Genomic DNA, 20,740 nt, shown 5'->3' on the forward strand with positions numbered 1-20,740 from the left:
AAAAAATAGAAGTAGGTCACGAAACTTAATTTGTTCTGGAAGGTATTTTCCTCTCGAAGTCAATAATTTCAGGAAATATTTTTGTTGAATGTTTGAACAACTGTTGTATATGCTTGTATTGCTAATTGTGAAAATCTGCAGAAGATTCCATGACAGATATTACCTTGTTTAACAGGAATGCAGTTCAGAGACATACAAATCAGTTGGATGTATGTTTTCTGTAAACTGCAACATTTCTGGATTTTGTTTTGATATTGGATGAATTCAGGCTGGTTAGAAAAATTGTTCTTGTTTTAATGCAGCCATAAGGTATGGTTTATCCAGATACTGTTCTACAACAAATGTTTGGCATAAATTTTGCATATGGCTATAGATTCAGTATGTTGATGAGATGTATGTGTGTGCTGTAGATTTAGACTGCTTTATATTAGACATACCGAATGTGGCTACAGATTCAGGGTGTTTATGAGCTGTATGATAATATGCTTACCATGTATTGTTTCAGGATATTGAAAAGTATGGTACAGAGCTGGGTACGAGATGTTACTGTCCACTCCAATGTCTTTGCTGACAATCAGATTATACACTTCTATAGGTAGCTTATGTAAAATTTATAATGTACTTTTCATTCTTAAATTAATTCATAACTGCAATTATAAGTGTATAAAATTAGGGGCCCAAAATGTGTTGATATTGCTTTATCACAAGTGAATACTGAAATCATTAGAATGCAAATAAATGCAGGTTGATGTGAAAGAAATTGCTTATTTTATTTGTAGAGAAAATAATCACTTTATCCAAATTTTCAAACTTTACTTGAATATCTATATTAATCAAAAGAAACCTTGACAATTTTCACACTTGTCTGGAAATTGCTTGTAACTAGCATATAATTGAAAGCAGAATAGTATATAATTGCATCAAAACTGTTTCTTACAATATATACAGTTGTGTCAACTTTAGTAGATTTATATATACACATAAATTTTTTTTATATAAATTGATTAATAGTATTTTGTGATCAAAGGAAAAATTGTACCTCAATGTAATAATGCTAAAATATTATGACTTGAAAAGTCTTCAGTTAAATCTATGCCTGGCGACAGAAATTATTTGTATACACAGACCTGAGGTTAGTTTCCTTCTCTGAGTTTGACCAGATGTATTAAATCATTGATCCTGATTCATGTGGGAATGCTTCATTTACTGGCTGAGAGTTAGATGCTGGTACTATATCCAGGAACAGCCATTATATCAATGAAATGCAGATGAAGAAAGGTTTTAAATCCAAATGTATCAGATAAACAAAACCATATTTCAGGTGGTTGAGAAGTCCCTCTGCCATGCTGTATGATCCTGCATTGAGAAGGACATTGCACAATATGATGAAGAAGGTTTTCATGCAGGTCAGTAGAAATGAAAGGAGAAAATACCAGTAAAATGAACTATTTGCTGATAATTCTTCCATCAACAAATTATACCAGCCTATATCAGGGGGATATGATTCAAGTGGTAAAGAGGCAACAGGAGCTAAAAATAAGAAAAAAAATTAAACAACTTCATTTACCACTTGATGGATTTTCACCAAACTTAGTCTGTAGAATTGTTGTATGAACCTCTCAGTTTAAGCTGGTTCAGCGTCTGGGACAACCAGGGCTGAAAATAAAGGAACCAATGACTTCTTCTCAAAAACCACATGATGGATCTGAGCAAAGTTGGTCTGTTACATCCTTGCATGAACCTCTGTCAAGGTTGTTCAGATAGTTCCGCTTGACCCCTTGAAGGAGCCATAGAAAACCTTTCCCGTGAACTGCTTTGTTAATCTTTGCCAGACTTGGTCTGCAGCATCCTTGGATTGACCTGAAAGTGGTTCTGTACAGAAAAGGCTCTGAAAACTGGACTCTTGTCCAGGCAGTCAGAGGTCGTCAGAGTTATGTGAGATTTAATATCAATTCTGATTTATTTACTTGTATTATGTTTAATATAATGTTGTTGATTGTTTTTAATTTGCATGGCATCTGTCTGTTATATAATTTGAAATTTAAAACAGTATAAACAGATTATTTAACACAGTATTTTTTTGTTATTTTCAAAAATCATAACATCACAAGCTTTCGTTAATTTACAGTTAATGGGGGAATTCAAGAGACTTGGTTCAAATATTGTGTATGCAAATTTCAATCGTGTAATTCTGTGTACAAAGAAGAGACGTCTCCTGGATGCCTTAGCATATGTAGAATATATTACAAATAGTATCAAGACGAAGGAATTATTTCACCTGATTGAAATGTCATACGAGCAGTGCTGGGAATATCTAATGTGGTTAGATCCAGTGAGTACTTCTTAGTTAATAAATAACAGGTATTTGAACAATCTGCAGTTTTAATGCTGCAATTTACTCTAATATCCAACTTCAAAGATTAGTTTAAAATCTGTAAAAAGATCCTTTGGAAGCAAAGAATGCAACCAAGAAGAATAATAGCAGACTCTGATTGAGTCTGTTCATGGGAGGTTATGAAATGTGCAGCACCTCTCATGCCCCCTAGCACTGGCTTAAGCGGAACTCTATTACACATATGTTGAATGGAGTCCATGATCCCAAAGGACCAGAAAATATAACAACACTGAATCCAAGTATGGGGAGACTTTTTACAGCCGCCACACGGCACTCAAAGATTGCTGTTGTGATAGTTGATAAAATCTGTAAAAAGATCCTTTGGAAGCAAAGAATGCAACCAAGAAGAATAATAGCAGACTCGGTTTGATTGAGTCTGTTCATGGGAGGTTATGAAATGTGCAGCACCTCTCATGCCCCCTAGCACTGGCATAAGCGGAACTCTATTACACATATGTTGAATGGAGTCCATGATCCCAAAGAACCAAAAAAAATAACACACTGAATCCAAGTACGGGGAGACTTTTTACAGCCGCCACACGGCACTTAAAGATTGCTGTTGTGATAGTTAATAAAATCTGTAAAAAGATCTTTGGAAGCAAAGAATGCAATGAAGAAGAATAATAGCAGACTCGGTTTATTATATTATTATTATACAGTAAAACACCGCTCGCTCGAGGTCGCAAGGGGATGAGCAAATTGCTCGAGTTATCCATGGTTTCGAGCGACCCAAACATTGACCAACATACGAAAAAAACTAAAGTTTGTTTTACCAATTGTCATCGGGACCGTTTGCAGAGTAAACGGTGATGCATTATATACTTGTAATAACATACTTGTGACATTTTAAAAAACAAACATATTACAAATGTTATCTATTGATAGACGTTTCTATATGTAACTTGTAAATGGCACAATCATGTGAAGAAACAACTAAGATTTTTTTTTTATTTTTATTCATCAAGTGCATATCATAATTATCATCTCAATTTTATGAAACGGCTATATTATTCCCTTCATTTGCATGCAAACAACTGCTGATTAAAATACTAAGATCTCATAACTATCTTCTCGATCCCGCAGAAAAGATGCTTTAAGTTATCAGTAATTGATCGATATTTGATCAATAAAACTTTTCTTTAAGCTTTTATCAATAATTAATCTCATCATAAGATTGAATATACCGAAAATAAACATTTAAGATAGTCTGGGAATAGACTACGCAATTCTCACGGTGTGTGAAAATGTTTAATTAACCGATACATTCTGACCGCCGAAGGTGTGAAAAATTTTGACACCTCTGCTCGAGTTAGCCAGAAGCAACAAAGGGTAAACTAATACACAGGGACCAGGTGTCATGCTCGAGCGATCGAGTTATCGATGCTTGACCCAGCCATGGTAATATCACATAGAAAAAAGAAGGAAATCGGCCGGGACCAAATGAATTGCTCGAGCGTGCCTGGGTACTCGAGTCATCGATGCTCGAGCGAGCGGTGTTTCACTGTATATATTATATTATATGTTATTGCCAGTATATACATACATAAACAGATAATTATGTCATTTGTACATAAATCAGGCAAAAGGGTTGACCCTGAAGTTCTTGCAACATTAGCAATGGGTCTTCCCTAACTTCAAAGTCTTTCAAGTTGGTTTGGTGTATGGCTTTATAAGTAACTTTCTGGGACACCTGCCGTTGAGACAAATTAACATTTGGTTTTACTTTAGTGAAACATTGATCTTGATTCCAATATGCAATACATTAAATTGCAGTGATGTTAAAAGGAATGTGTATTATTCTAATATCATTGTAATCAAATGATAAATTTTTAGCTTGACTATTAGAAGAATAAGTAAAGCTTTTGCACTCGCTAATTGTTGGGGGTCTGCATCCACGTCCTGATTTGGTTAAGTGTTGTTTGTAAGCTGGTACCTCAGTATCCAATAATGGGAATGGATTGAAACTTCATACACTTGTTCATGGTTATAATCTGACATGTACTGCACAGGTTCCATAACTCTACTTTGCATATTTACAAAGTTATGCCACATGCATTGCATAATATATGTTCCATTGATGGTTAAATGAAAAAAGATGTTCACATATAAGTTCCATTGATGGTTAAATGAAAAAAGATGTTCCCATTATTTTAGCTATATACACACAGTTTTATAACAAAGAACTGAGGCAAAATGTTTTTGTTGTTTGACAAACAAGTTCAATAATGCACTCTAGCTACCTTTATTCATAAAATTTTTCTAGCCCCCTTCCACAGATACCCCTCATTTTCACCAGAACTTGTTCTCGCCTATTGTTCCAGGCATTATGTTACAATAAAAATGATTGCTTTTAATACTGATTTACAATCACATTAATGTGTTTTGAAGTGAACACATCGCGGACTCCCACCCTTATTTGGATATTTTCAATATAATTTGGTATAACGTATGTTAAGATTTATATGCCACTTTATTGTTTTATGCTTGATTGTTAGTTTAAAATTAACATTGAACTGGGCTATAAACAGAACTCTATTTTTGTTTAAAATGACACAAAATGTGTCCGGAGCATAACTTAATAGCCATTCAAGGTATTAACTTCAAACTCAGCCTGTAGGTAGGTGGTAATGAGTTGATGTTCAGAGCGCATGAACTGAGTTGTTAGGTCAAAAGTCAATATTACAAATTGAGCTCAGATGTCAAATCTGTTCATAAGATTCTGGAACTTTACTTAAAAGCTATTCACGGTATTGATTTGAAACTTTGAATATAGGTAGGAAATGAGGAGAGTGTAACAGTCCACATTACAGGAGTGTCTTGCCCTCTTATCTCCCCTGTAAACTTCATTTCAGGCAAACTATGGTGGTATAAAAGGTAAACTGCCATCGGAAGCAGAGGTAGAACAAACAGCTCCAGAGATGGAGGAGGATAAAACAGCAGACAGTGATGAGGAGGAACATGTTGTAGAGAACGAGGAATTAAACAAGTCTGACAGTGATGATGAGCCTGAAATAGAGATGAACTGGAATATCATGCAGTTTCTTCCAGAGGCAGGGGCGTGTCAAACAAATTTTAATGTAAGACAGTTTCTACTTGTATTTTTTGCAAGGGAGTCTTGATAATAGAACTATGATTTTCCAAGTTTGGAGATTGTTTTTAGCTCACCAGAGCACAAAGTGCTCAGGGTGAGCTATTGTGATCGCTTACCGTCCGGCGTCCGTCCGTCCGTCCGTCCGTCCACACTTTCCTTTAAACAACATCTCCTCCTAAACCAACAGGCCAATTTTGATGAAACTTCACAGGGGTGTTCCTTGGATGGTCTTCTCTAAAAATTGTTCAAAGAATTGAATTCCATGCAGAACTCTGGTTGCCATGGCAACCGAAAGGAAAAACTTTAAAAATCTTCTTCTCAAAAACCAGAAGCCCTAGAGCTTAGATATTTGGTGTGAAGCATTGCCTAGTGGACCTCTACCAAGTTTGTTCAAATCATGACCCCGGGATCAAAATTGACCCCCGCCCCAGGGGTCACTTGATTTTACAAAGAAAAATCTTAAAAAATCTTCTTCTCGAAAACCAGAAGCCCTAGACCTGAGATATTTGACATGTAGCATTGCCTAATGGACCTCTACTAAAGTTGTTCAAATCATGACCCCGGGGTCAAAATTGACCCCGCCCCAGGGGTCACTTGATTTTACATAGGAAAATCTTCAAAAAATTTCTAAAAATAAAGCAGAAGGCCTAGGTCTTAGATATTTCACATGTAGCATTGCCTAGTGGACCTCTACAAAAAAATTTCAAATCAGACCCCCGGGGTCAAAATTGACCCTGTCCCAGGGGTCACTTGATTTTACATAGGAAAACCTTAAAAAATCTTCTTCTCAAAAAGCAGAAGCCCTAGAGCTTAGATATTTGACATGTAGCATTGCCTAGTGGAACTCTACTAAAGTTGTTCAAATCATGACCCACGGGGTCAAAATTGACCCCGCCCTAGGGGTCGCTTGATTTTACATATGAAAATCTTCAAAAATTTTCTTAAAATAAACCAGAAGGCCTAGAGCTTAGATATTTCACATGTAGCATTGCCTAGTGGACCTCTACAACATTTATTCAAATCGTGACACCAGGATCAAAATTGACCCCACCCCAGGGGTCACTTGATTTTACATAGGAAAATCTTCAAAAAATTTCTAAAAATAAACCAGAAGGCCTAGTTCTTAGATATTTGACATGTAGCATTGCCTAGTAGACCTCTACAAAATTTCTTCAAATCATGACCCCCGGGGTCAAATTGGCCCTGCCCCATGGGGTTACTTGATTGTACATAGAAGAATCTTCAATATTTTCTAAAAATGAACCAGAAGGCCTAGAGCTTAGATATTCAACATGTAGCATTGCCTAGTGGACCTCTACAAAATTTGTTCAAATCTTGAGCCCCTCAAGGTCAAATTGACCCAGCCCCAGGGGTTACTTTATTGTACATAGGGAAATCTTCATAAATTTGCTTAAAATAAACCAGAAAGCCTAGATCTTAGATATTCGATGTGTAACATTGCCTAGTCGACTTCTACAAACTTTGTTCAAATCATGACCCCCGGGGTAAAATTGGCCCCGCCCCAGGGGTTACTTGATTGTACATTGGAAAATTTTCCAAAAAAATTCTAAAAATCATCAGTTTGACATTTGAAACATATTACTCTGGTGAGCGATCCAGGGTCATCATGACCCTCTTGTTTAACAGTTACCTTCTTTGAAATAAATTCAGGACTTCTGAGTTGTGACTAATATGCACTCGCATTTGTCAAAACAATGAGTTCAACCAGAACCAGTATCCAAATTTTCATGCATAGATTTCAAATAAATTGATGCAAAGATCATTATTATAAGACAATATATAGCCTGCAAAATGTCTACCCCTTAACTAGTTTGTAAAGGTCACCTTTTGAAAAAACTATAGTTCACAATTTTGTAATCTGTGTAAATACTTATTATAAATAAAGTTGATTTTTGTAAATACATGCTACGGATTTTTAGCTCGTGGCAAGTCTTTAGGATCGGTGGATGTCCATCACCTGCCAGTCCATTTGTTGTTAGTACTATTTGAAAGAACATCTTTTCCTGGACCATTATGCCAGTTTCAATCAAATTTCTCAGGAATGTTGCTTATGTGGTGCATTTTAGATTTCCTAAAGTTCATTGAATAATATATTGTGTTTCTTGGATGAATCTTTTTTAAGTGTCATTATATATTATACCCTTTTTAGCTCGACTATTCGAAGAATAGTCTAGCTATTCTACTCACCCTGGCGTCGGCGTCGGCGTCGTCGTCACACCTTGGTTAAGTTTTTGCATGCAAGTACATACAGCCATCAATTAAAGGCATATAGCTTTGAAACTTATTTTTTCTTTTTCTAGGTCAATTACCAACCTCTCTGGGTCAAGACCCATAACTCTGACATGTATTTTGAGCAAATTATGCCCCCTTTTGGACTTAGAAAATTTTGGTTAAAGTTTTACATGCAAGTTACTATCTCCAAAACTAATGCAGATATTGATTTGAAACTTCACATGTGTCTTCGGGGTTATAAAACTAGTTGATAGCAGCAAGTCCCATAACTCTGACTTTCATTTTGGGCAAATTATGCCCCCTTTTGGACTTAGAAAATTCTGGTTAAAGTTTTGCGTGCAAGTACATACAGCTATTTCTAAAAGGCATATAGATTTGAAACTTATTTTTTCTTTTTCTAGATCAATTACCAACCTCACTGGGTCAAGACCCATAACTCTGACCTGTATTTTGAGCAAATTATGCCCCCTTTTAGACTTAGAAAATTTTGGTTAAAGTTTTACATGCAAGTTACTATCTCCAAAACTAATGCAGATATTGATTTGAAACTTCACATGTGTCTTCGGGGTTATAAATTTAGTTGATAGCAGCAAGTCCCATAACTCTGACTTTCATTTTTGGCAAATTATGCCCCCTTTTGGACTTAGAAAATTCTGGTTAAAGTTTTGCGTGCAAGTACATACAGCTATTTCTAAAAGGCATATAGATTTGAAACTTATTTTTTCTTTTTCTAGATCAATTACCAACCTCACTGGGTCAAGTCCCATAACTCTGACATGTTTTTTGAGCAAATTATGCCCCCTTTTAGACTTAGAAAATTTTGGTTAAAGTTTTACATGCAAGTTATTATCTCCAAAACTAATGCAGATATTGATTTGAAACTTCACATGTGTCTTCGGGGTTATAAAACTAGTTGAAAGCAGCAAGTCCCATAACTCTGACTTTCATTTTGGGCAAATTATGCCCCCTTTTGGACTTAGAAAATTCTGGTTAAAGTTTTGCGTGCAAGTACATAAGCTATTTCTAAGAGGCATATAGATTTGAAACTTATTTTTTCTTTTTCTAGATCAATTACTAACCTCACTGGATCAAGTCCCATAACTCTGGCATGTATTTTGGGCAAATTATGCCCCCTTTTGAACTTTGAAAATTCTGGTTAAAGTTTTACATGCAAGTTTCTATCTCCAAAAGTAATGCAGATATTGAATTGAAACTTCACGTGTGCCTTCGGGGTTATAAAACTAGTTGATAGCAGCAAGTCCCATAACTGATATGCATTTTGGTCAAATTATTCCCCCTTTTGAACTTAAAACTCTTTTAATATTTAACCTTTTTGGGTAATATTTTTCTGCTTCTGGGACAACATTTCGAATCGTCGAGCTTGGCTGTCTTATGGACAGCTCTTGTTTAATACCAGAGGGCTAGATCCTTACATGTAAATTGGGGAAATAAGATCTTAGTAGAAACTGCTGGCACAATTTTAAATTAATTTCAGACATAGATCCTTGGATGCCCCACTACCAAGATCATTCAGATTATTCCAATTTGCCAAAAAACAACCAGGTCACTTTCCTCAATATTTGTAAAGGGGAAACTGTAGAGAAATCTTCTTCTTGTAAACTACTGACAGTGTTAAATATCATCACTAAGTTTCTTGGGTGACCCTTCACTAAGTTTAGTATTTTTATTTTCTGGAAAAAAAGCTTGGCTACCAGAGCAAAAATTAGAAAAAATCTTCAAAGAGCATCCCCACTTAAACTTACGATCTGATTTTGAAATTATTTTACAGAAATGTTTCTGGGTTAATCCTCTCAAGAGTGCTCTATTTATTCCTATTCTTAAAAAAAAATGGTCCCAAGGTGGTGTGGAAAATTTTCTCTGGATTTTGAAAAAAAGTTCACAGGGAAAACTGTAAAATTTCTCCGCTGAATTTGTAGGCCGGTTTTCAAAATAAGTTGGCAGAAACGTGTCTTGGATGACTCTCTATTAATATGATACTTGTTTTTGCCATGGAACTCAAGTTAGTGATCAACAGCCATCATGCCCTCTTCAGTCTTATTTAATTTTGAAACTTTAAATTAGTAGTTAAGAATTTATATTTTTAAAAAATGTTGATTGTAGATGATTGTAGCTGGCTACATTTTGTCGGTGTATAGCAACTTTCAAGAGGAACAACAACGATTAACTCCAGGCAACACGCCAGTCCGTCGTCGTAACAACAGCAGTCAGACACAGGCATTACTTGATGCATCAACAACACCATCAGCTGTCAGCTTTGCTCAGAATCTTATACAGGGTGATCTCGCTCAACAGATGTTTTCGTAAGAAATTTGCTTTATTGAAAGCAGTAACTGATGATAAATGAATATGTTATTATTATGCTTGATGACTGCTTTCTAGAAGCAAACTTTGCCTCGATGTCAATTGGGCGGTCAGCTTCAAAAATCGTTCGAACTTATATATACTGGTCCTGTTTTGAAATAATTTCACAGAGACGTTGCTTTGACGACCCTTCACCATGACATATCAAATTATTGTACCCCCCGACAACAAAGTTGTAAGGGGGGGGTATACTGGTTTCAGGTTGTCTGTCTGTCTGTCCGTCTGTCTGTCTGTCCGTCTGTCCGTAGACACAATCTTGTGCGCACCATCTCGCCTTATCCCCTTGACAGAATTTAATGAAACTTCACACAAGTGATCAGTACCAACAGTAGTTGTGCATGGGGCATGTTAGGTTCTTTTAGAAAAAAAATTTGCAGAGTTATGGGACTTTGTTTTTTTGTTACTATACTATATACATAGACACAATCTTGTGCGCCCCATCTCTCCTCATCCCCTTGACACAATTTAATGAAACTTCACACAAGTGATCAGTAACAACAGCAGTTGTGCATGGGGCATGTTAGGTTCTATAAGAGAAAATATTTGCAGAGTTATGTGACTTTGTTTTTTGTTACTATACTATATACATAGACACAATCTTGTGCGCACCATCTCTCCTCATCCCCTTGACACAATTTAATGAAACTTCATACAAGTGATCAGTAACAACAGTAGTTGTGCATGGGGCATGTTAGGTTCTTTCAGAAAAAAAATTTGCAGAGTTATGGGACTTTGTTTTTTTGTTACTATACTATATACATAGACACAGTCTTGTGCGCTCCATCTCTCCTCATCCCCTTGACACACTTTAATGAAACTTCACACAAGTGATCAGTAACAGCAGTAGTTGTGCATGGGGCATGTTAGGTTCTTTCAGCGACAAAAATTGCAGAGTTATGGGACTTTGTTTCTTGTTAACATACTATGTACATACAGTCTGCATATGCAATCTTGTGCGTGCCTAATCTACCAAACCCTTACAGACAATTTAATGAAACTTCACACAAGTGATCAGTACCAACCCTAGTTGTGCATGGTGCATGTTACATTCTTTTAGATAAAAATTCTGCATAGTTATGGGACTTTGGTTTTTGTTACTATACTGTATACATACAGTCTATATACATACAGTCCACATAATTATGCAATCTTGTGTGCGTCAAATTGCAATGTACTGTGTCAGTGCATGTGGGGGGTACATTCATCACCTTTAGTGATAGCTCTAGTTCTTATTTGTCAAAAAACATAGATATGCTGCTTAAAATTGTTCCACTGCAATTTGCATTTGTCCAGTGATTAGAAAAGAAAAATGTATTTTTATCTGCAGTGTCTATTTTAATGTCAGGTGAAAACAGTACATACCAAAGACACCTTAGACTGTCTAGCTTCAAGCTAATGCAGTAAGCATGTCTGCTGGAGACGGATCTAGTTTTCTCAGTTTAGGTTGTATAAAATATTTTGGAAATTTGCAGGCCAGTAATTTGGTAGAATTTTTCTTGTACCTGTTTGAAGTGTGAGCCATATAGGGCTATTGTGGCCCTCTTGTTTTGCAAGTTATGTCCTTATTTTTAATCCCCCGCCACGAGTGGTGGGGGTTATAGGAATGGTCTCCGTCTGTCCGTAACACTTTCGTGTCTGCTCCATATCTCCTAAACCCCTTTAAGGATTTTTATGAAACTTGGGTCAAATGATCACCTCATCCAGACGATGTGCAGAACTTATGAGTCAGCCTTGTCGGCTCAAGGTCGAGGTCACAATTCAAGGTCAAAGGTTTTGGCCATCCATTTTGTGTCCGCTCTGTACCTCCTTAACACCTTGAAGATATTTTATAAAACTTGAGTTAAATGATCACATCATCAAGGTGATGTGCAGAACTCATGAGTCAGCCATGCTGGCTCAAGGTCAAGGTCACAACTTAGAGTCAAAGGTTTGAGCCTTCCATTTTGTGTCTGCTCTGTATCTCCTAAACCCTTTAAAGGATTTTCATCAAACTTTGGTCAAATGATCACCTCATCAAGGCGATTGCAGAAGTCATGAGTCAGCCATGTTGGCTCAAGGTCAAGGTCACAACTCAAGGTCAAAGGTTTTAGCCTTCCATTTTGTGTCTGCTCTGTATCTCCTAAACCCTTGAAGGATTCATATGAAACCTGGGTCAAATGATCACCTATCCAAGATGATGTGCAGAACTCAGGAGTCAGCCATGCCGGGTCAAGGTCAAAGGTTTTAGCCTTCCATTTTGTGTCCGCTCTATATCTCGTAAACCCCTTGATGGAAGTTTATAAAACTTTGGCCAAATGATAACCCCATCAAGACGATATGCGGAACTAATGAGTCGGCTATGCCAGCTTAAGGTCAAGGTCACAACTTAGGGTTAAAGGTTTTAACCTTTCATTTTGTGTCCACTCTGTATCTCCTAAACTCCTTGAAGGATTTTCATGAAACTTATGTCAAATGATCACCTCATCAAGAACTCACGAGTCAGCCATGTTAACTCAAGGTCAAGGTCACAACTCAAGGTCAGAGGTTTGAGCTCTGTATCTCATAACCCCTTGAAGGATTTTCATGAAACTTGGGTCAAATGATCACCATATCAAGAAAATGTGCAGAATTCATTTCTCAGCCATGTCAGTTTAAGGTCAAGGTCAAAAGTTTACCATTTCACTATCCATAACAGTGGCGAGGGATTTAGCTGTCTTTCAGACTGCCTTGTGTATTTTAATATATTCTGTCAAGCACTTTCAGATGAGGTGTGACATCACCTATGCTTTTACTAATTAATTTATCACTATTTACAAAAAAACAACAACAAGAAATATCTAATAACTTTGTTTGTTATGGAAGTTGTTAGCTGTCTTGCAAATGTTCATATATAGATGAATACAAATGCAACTTTTATTTGTACAAAAAAAAGCAAGAATGTATATCTGTACAACCAAAGGCACTAGTGTTTCCTTGCTTACAAACTGAATACATTTTCAGGTTAACACAAAAGATACACAAGAAATTGAGTGGTAACCGTAGCAACAACAACATGTCGGAGGAGTTCCCAAGACCTCCAGGGTCCCACCTGCCCTTGAATGATCCAGCCTTGGAGTTTGTTAAATACATATGCAAGGTAGTTTGTCATTTTATTGTCATTTTCAAGACCCGACTGAATTTTAAGCTTACCAGAGCTTCAGGTGCTCAAGAAGAGCTTTTGTGATCTCTCACTGAACATCATGGTCTGTCCGCATTTTCTTTGAAGATTTCTCTTCTTAAGGATGTACGAGCGAATTTTTTCTAACATTAAGAATTTGTTCATACCCTGTGAGCTTGAAGAACATTAGTTTCTAAGACAAACAAGAGCAGAAAAAACAGGTCACCAAACTCGTTTAAATTTTGTAGGGTATTTTCTTCACCCACTGTTTATGCATTTCTGAAATTTTGTAAAATTGAAAAAAATGTTGGTACTTTATAAAACATATGATATCCTATTTAATCTTACAGGTATTTCAGATCTTTCAGGTTAATATGAATATATGGTGATGTCAGTTATATATAAGCATAAATGTCACTAACAAATCTCTTTAATAATTACATGTTGACATAATTACCCCACCCACTTTATTGTACCCCCCGACAACAAAGTTGTAAGGGGGGGTATACTGGTTTCAGGTTGTCTGTCTGTCTGTCTGTCCGTCTGTCTGTCTGTCCGTCTGTCCGTAGACGCAATCTTGTGCGCACCATCTCTCCTTATCCCCTTGACAGAATTTAATGAAACTTCACACAAGTGATCAGTACCAACAGTAGTTGTGCATGGGGCATGCTAGGTTCTTTTAGAAAAAAAATTTGCAGAGTTATGGGACTTTGTTTTTTTGTTACTATACTATATACATAGACACAATCTTGTGCGCACCATCTCTCCTCATCCCCTTGACACAATTTAATGAAACTTCACACAAATGATCTGTACCAACAGTAGTTGTGCATGGGGCATGTTAGGTACTTTTAGAAAAAAAAATTGCAGAGTTATGGGACTTTGTTTTTTTTTGTTACTATCCTATATACATAGACACAATCTTGTGCGCACCATCTCTCCTCATCCCCTTGACACAGTTTAATAAAACTTCACACAAGTGATCAGTAACAACAGTAGTTGTGCATGGGGCATGTTAGGTTCTTTCAGAAAAAAATTTTGCAGAGTTATGGGACTTTGTTTTTTTGTTACTATACTATATACATAGACACAATCTTGTGCGCACCATCTCTCCTCATCCCCTTGACACAATTTAATGAAACTTCACACAAGTGATCAGTAACAACAGTAGTTGTGCATGGGGCATGTTAGGTTCTTTCAGCGACAAAAATTGCAGAGTTATGGGACTTTGTTTCTTGTTAACATACTATGTACATACAGTCTGCATATGCAATCTTGTGCGTGCCTAATCTACCAAACCCTTGCACACAATTTAATGAAACTTCACACAAGTGATCAGTACAAACCCTAGTTGTGCATGGTGCATGTTACATTCTTTTAGATAAATATTCTGCATAGTTATGGGACTTTGTTTTTTGTTACTATACTGTATACATACAGTCTATATACATACAGTCCACATAATTATGCAATCTTGTGTGCAATGTACTGTGTCAGTGCATGCGGGGGGTACATTCATCACCTTTAGTGATAGCTCTAGTTTTCAGTGGAAAAAATGTATTTAGATTTAAAAAAAAATAAAATTTGACGTTAAGATTTTCAAAATATTTTGCAGCATTAATGACACACAAAAATGTTTCAAAATTGAAAGAAAAAAAAAATGGGTCACCGTGCATCTAAGAGATTTATTAAGAAAAAACTGTTAAAAAGTGGTGAATTTTGATATTTTTTGTTCTTGTTGTTTTAATTTATATTTTCTAGATAATATAAAGTGCTATCTTAAAAACTTTTATTTTATTTATAGCTTAACATTATATGTATCAGTCAGAAAAATATCAAAACCAAACCTGATCTACTTTAATAGATATTTGAAATTACTTACCCCTACCCCATTGTAAATCTTACGTAAACTTCAGACAAATGCCAGTCGAAAATAAGGGTGAAAAAAAAAAATTTCACAAAAAGCATAATATGTTTGGTCAAATGGTATATTATTAGCCATATTTTAATTATTTAGCATTAATTTTTGGCAAAACTTTTGTTAGAAAGCAATATTCGAAGAAACATTTTTCAAAATGGCGGATATCCTGAAAAAAAAAACGCTGGTACATCCTTAAAGCCATTTAGTTGAAGTTAAAGAAACTTGGCATTAATGTTTCTTTGGTGGTCTTCTGTCTTAATTGTTTGAATTGTTTTGCTCGGCTGCACATGCGGGTTGCTGTAGCTTAAAATAGAGAAATATCCATACAACAACTTGTAAATCACTGGTTTAATTTTGAAATACTTTTACAGAAATGTTCTTTAAGTGGACTGCCACCAGGATTGTTTTAGGATGGTGTGGTAGTTATATAGGAATCTCTGTCTTGTCCATTCCTGTCCATCCTATTTCTGGTGCCAATGCACGTAACATGTTGAAACTTACAATCTGTTTGGAAGTTCATTAGACATAAGACAAGTCCACATACCAGGTGCCATAACTCTGACTGTTGTTTTGATATAATTAACTTGCCTTTTCTCTCAGAACATTTTTAGCTCACCTGTCACATAGTGACAAGGTGAGCTTTTGTGATCACCCTTCGTCCGTCGTCAGTCCGTGCGTGCGTGCATCAGCAATTTCTTGTCTGCACGATAGTGGTTTCATTTATGATTTTATTTTAACCAAACTTGCACACAACTTGTATCACCATAAGATCACGGTTCCTTTCTTGAACTGGCCAGATCCCATTATGGGTTCCAGAGTTATGGCCCCTGAAAGGGCCAAAATAAGCTATTTTGACCTTGTCTGCACAATAGCAGCTTTATTTATGATTTGATTTTTACCAAACTTGCACACAACTTGTATCACCATAAGATCTCGCTCCCTTTCTTGAACTGGCCAGATCCCATTATGGGTTCCAGAGTTATGGCCCCCGATAGGGCCAAAATTAGCTATTTTGACCTTGTCTGCACAATAGCAGCTTCATTTATGATTTGAATTTAATCAAACTTGCACAAAACTTGTGTCACCATAAGGTCTCGGTTCCTTTCTTGAACCGGCCAGATCCCTTAATGGGTTCCAGAGTTATGGCCCCTGAAAGGGCCAAAATTAGCTATTTTGACCTTGTCTGCACAATAGCAGCTTCATTTATGATTCCATTTTAACCAAACTTGCACACAACTTGTATCACCACAAGATCTTGCTTCCTTTTTTCAACTGGCCAGATTCCGTCATGGGTTCCAGAGTTATGGCCCCTTAAAGGTCCAAAATTGGCTATTTTGGCTTTTGCAGCCATGTAGAGACTTCATTTGTGGTTTTATTATGCCCCCCTTCGAAAAAGGAGGGGTATATTGTTTTGCAGATGTCGGTCGGTCGGAATGTAGACCAGTCCGTTTCCGGATGATAACTCAAGAACGCTTGGGCCTAGGATCATGAAAGTTGATAGGGAGGTTGGTCATCACCAGCAGATGACCCCTATTGATTTTGAGGTCTGTATGTCAAAGGTCAAGGTCACAGTGACCCTGAATAGTAAAACGGTTTCCGGATGATAACTAAAGAATACTTGGGCCTAGGATCATGAAAGTTGATAGGGGGGTTGGTAATGGCCAGCAGATGACCTCTATTGATTTTGAGATCAGTATGTTAAAGGTCAAGGTCACAGTGACCCTGAACAGTAAAACGGTTTCCGGATGATAACTCAAGAACGCTTAGGCCTAGGGTCACGAAAGTTAATAGGGAGGTTGGTCATGACCAGCAGATGACCCCTATTGATTTTGAGGTCAGTTTGTCAAAGGTCAAGGTCACAGTGACCAGGAACAGTAAAATGGTTTCCAGGCAATAACTCAAGAACGCTTGGGCCTAATGTCAGGAAAATTGATAGTTAGGTTGGCCATGACCAGCAGATGACCCCTATTGATTTTGAGGTCATTAGGTCAAAGGTCAAGGTCACATTGGCCAGTAACAGTTAAACGGTTTCTGATCTTCTTGTCCAAAACCATAGGGCCTAGGGCTTTGATATTTGGTATGTAGCATAATCTAGTGGTCCTCTACCAAGATTGTTCAGATTATTTCCCTGGGGTCAAATATGGCCCCACCCTGGGGGTCACATGGTTTATATAGACTTATATAGGAAAAAACTTTGAAAAACCTCTTGTCCAAAACCACAGTGCCTAGGGCTTTGATATTTTGTATATGACATCATCAAGTGGTCCTCTACTATGATTGTTCTAATTATTCCCCTAGGGTCAAATATGGCTCCGCCCTGGGGGTCACATGGTTTACATAGACTTATATAGGGAAAAACTTTGAAAATCTTCTTGTCCAAACCACAAAGACTATGGCTTTGATATTTTGTTATGTAGCATCATTTAGTGGTTCTCTACCAAGTTTTTTCAAATTATCCCTCTAGGGTCAAATATAGCCCCGACCAGGGGTCATATGGTTCATATAGACTTATATAGGGGAAAACTTAGAATCTTCATGTCAATAACTTACATCATTCAAATTTGGACCACATCTGTAGTTTTGAGTGGCAAGATGAACTTTGACATGAGTTGACCTTGATCTTGACCTAGTGACCTACTTTCACATTTCTGTAGCTACAGCCTTCAAATTTGGACCACATGCATAGGTTTGTGTACCAAAAACACTTTGACCTTGTTACTGACCTAGTGACCTACTTTCACATTTTTGAAGGTACAGGCTTCAAATTTGGACCACATGCATAGTTTTTTGTTCCAAAATAAAATTTGACCTTGATTTTGACCTAGTGACCTACTTTCACATTTCTCAAGCTACAGCCTTCAAATTTGAACCACATGCATAGTTTTGTGTACTGAAATGAACTTTGATCTTGAGATTGACCTAGTGACCTACTTTCACATTTCTGAAGGTACAGGCTTCAAATTTGGACCACTTGCATAGTTTTGTGTTCCGAAATAAAATTTGACCTTGATTTTGACCTAGTGACCTACTTTCACATTTCTCAAGCTACAGCCTTCAAATTTGAACCACATGCATACTGTTTTGTACCGAAATGAAATTTGACCTTGATTTTGACCTTGAAGAAGTCTTGAAATTTGGAACATTCAAAAATGGCTCAGTGGATGGCACCAAGATCACTCTGTAATCTCTTGTTAGGTTAATAGGTTAAAGGTCAAGGTCAGATTAAACCAGAATGGTAGAGCTTTTGTTTACAGTGAGCATATAATTTCTGTTCCTTGTGCAATTACTGAATGCATCAAGGGGGGCATTTCGTGTTCAACGAGCTCTTGTTTGATACAAACTTCCAAAATATCTTCAACAACAAACTTGCCAAAAAGAAGTCTGTCAGCCAGAAGGGAAAAAAAAACAATCTCCAACACTGCAAGGCCCTGAGCTTAGTTATTTAATAAATTGCATTGTCTAGTAAATCAAGGTCCTCATTATTTTCTCACAGATTAGAAGTTTGGTATGTTTAAGAGCAGCAAATACAATTCATTGTGTTTTAAGGCTTTGAAAATTTCAGGAACTGTGTAAGTGTTTCTTCCTTTATCATTGACACTGTTGGACAGTGTTAATCCTTTTAAACTATTGTTTGTTGTATTGAACTGCTTGCATTTTGCTGTATATGTATTTCAGGTACTGTCGTTGGACAGTAATATTACTATACAGGTTGCCAAATTGCAGCGAGATCTGCTCAAGTTGATTGGTATAGGGGAATTCTCACCAGATGCCCAGTTCAAAGACCCATGCCTGTCCTATGTACTGTCAGAAGTCATATGTAAAACATGCAACCATATCCGCGACCTTGACCTCTGCAGAGATCCATATCTGAGTCAGTCAGGAGGAAGGTTAGATGATTCATGCTAAAATGAATATTTAGAAATATAGCAATGGAATTTTGGATTTAAAAACGGTTTTGCTGTATCTTTACTTTTTAAGTTAAAAAGCTTGGTTAAAAAATTGGAGATATAGTTGGACTGACAAATGGACGGCATTTTCACTAGTTTGGATTGAGATACTGAAATTGAACTAGGCCTATCGGTAGCTTACAATAAGACCCAAGGTCTTGAGTTTTATTTGAGGCAAGAAGAGTTACAGTCTCTGTTACGAAAAATAGCAAGAAACAGTTTCTGCTCAATAACTTTAGTTATACCCCCACAAAACGAAGTTTGTGGGGGTATATAGGAGTGAGCTTGGCGGTTGGTTGGTCGGTCCGTTGGTTTTGCATGGTTTCCGGATGATAACTCAAGAAAGGCTTGACCAATTAAAATAATTTTTGGTACATAGGTGTAACATCAGAAAATACAGGTCAACTTCGAATTTGGGGTCAGTAAGTCAAAGGTCAAGGTCACAGTAACCCTGAACAGTTAAACGGTTTCCGGATGATAACTTGAGAATGCTTGGGCCTAGGATCATAAATTTTGGTACACGGGTGTAACATCATGAAATGCAGGTCAAGTTCTGTAGGTCAAAGGTCAAGGTCACAGGGACTCAGAACAGTTAAATGGTTTCCGGATGATAACTTGAGAACTCTTGGGCCTAGGATCATAAATTTTGGTACACAGGTGTAACATCATGAAATACAGGTCAAGTTCTACTTTGAGGTCAGTAGGTCAAAGGTCAAGGTCACAGTGTCTTGGAACAGTTAAACGGTTTCCGGATGATAACTTGAGAATTCTTGGGTCTAGGATCATGAAAATTGATAGGGAGGTTGGTTATGACTAGCAGATGACCCCTAATGATTTTGAGGTCAGTAGGTCACAGGGCAAGGCCACAGTGACCCGGAACATTTACAATAACGAGAATGCTTGGGACTAGGATCAGGAAACTTAATCTGGAGGTTGGTCATGTCAAGCAGATGACCCATATTGATTTTGAGTTCCAAAGGTCAAAGGTCATTTAAACCTTTTACGGACAATAACTTGAGAACGCTTGGGCGGAGGATCATGAAACTTTATAGGGAGGTTGATCATGACTAGCAGATGACCTCTATTGATTTTGTGGTCAGTAGGTCAAAGGTCAAGCAAGTTTGGCTTTGACATTGGCTTAGTTCTGTGACAAGGCCATATTGTGGGGGTATAATTTGTCACTCCTGTGACAACTCTAGTTTGGATTGATGGATGGAAATTAAACTTGGCCTATAAGAAGCTTAAAGAAAATCTAAGATTGAGATTACATAAGAGGTAGTTGGGGTATTGTTCATGATCAGCATGACTTAATAAATATCTATAGGTTACTGTTATTTGAAATAGATCCTTCTTTTTGCATAGGTCATCAAAAAGGAGGTCTCCAGTTTATAGCTTAAATGTTAGGCTTGACATACTGTCACTGAACTTTGTGTATAGCACATTTACATGAAGACTAACTTTGGCTTATGTTTGGGGTCACTGTTACAAAAGTAGAAATATGGTAACTCAGTATCTTCAATTTGGCCAAACCAATTGGCATCAAACAGTTGTGTATAGCAAGATTACATGAAGTTATGTTATGATATTGGAATGGAACTTGATGTCTTGGTAGCTT

At 37.0% G+C, this 20,740-nt stretch overlaps 1 protein-coding gene across 1 annotated transcript in view; it reads left to right on the forward strand.

Annotated features, from left to right (window-relative positions):
• Positions 1 to 20,740, forward strand: part of LOC123559649 (DNA polymerase epsilon catalytic subunit A-like) — a 105,137-nt gene that overhangs the window by 80,506 nt on the left and 3,891 nt on the right. The window contains exons 41-47 of the mRNA XM_053552523.1: positions 506 to 595; positions 1,322 to 1,406; positions 2,129 to 2,332; positions 5,248 to 5,472; positions 9,861 to 10,060; positions 13,101 to 13,236; positions 18,854 to 19,065. Coding sequence (XP_053408498.1) covers positions 506 to 595; positions 1,322 to 1,406; positions 2,129 to 2,332; positions 5,248 to 5,472; positions 9,861 to 10,060; positions 13,101 to 13,236; positions 18,854 to 19,065 — 1,152 coding nt within the window. The remainder of the gene's footprint in view (positions 1 to 505; positions 596 to 1,321; positions 1,407 to 2,128; positions 2,333 to 5,247; positions 5,473 to 9,860; positions 10,061 to 13,100; positions 13,237 to 18,853; positions 19,066 to 20,740) is intronic.

This window comes from Mercenaria mercenaria, chromosome 10, assembly GCF_021730395.1.
Source record: "Mercenaria mercenaria strain notata chromosome 10, MADL_Memer_1, whole genome shotgun sequence".
Lineage (NCBI taxonomy): Eukaryota > Metazoa > Mollusca > Bivalvia > Venerida > Veneridae > Mercenaria > Mercenaria mercenaria.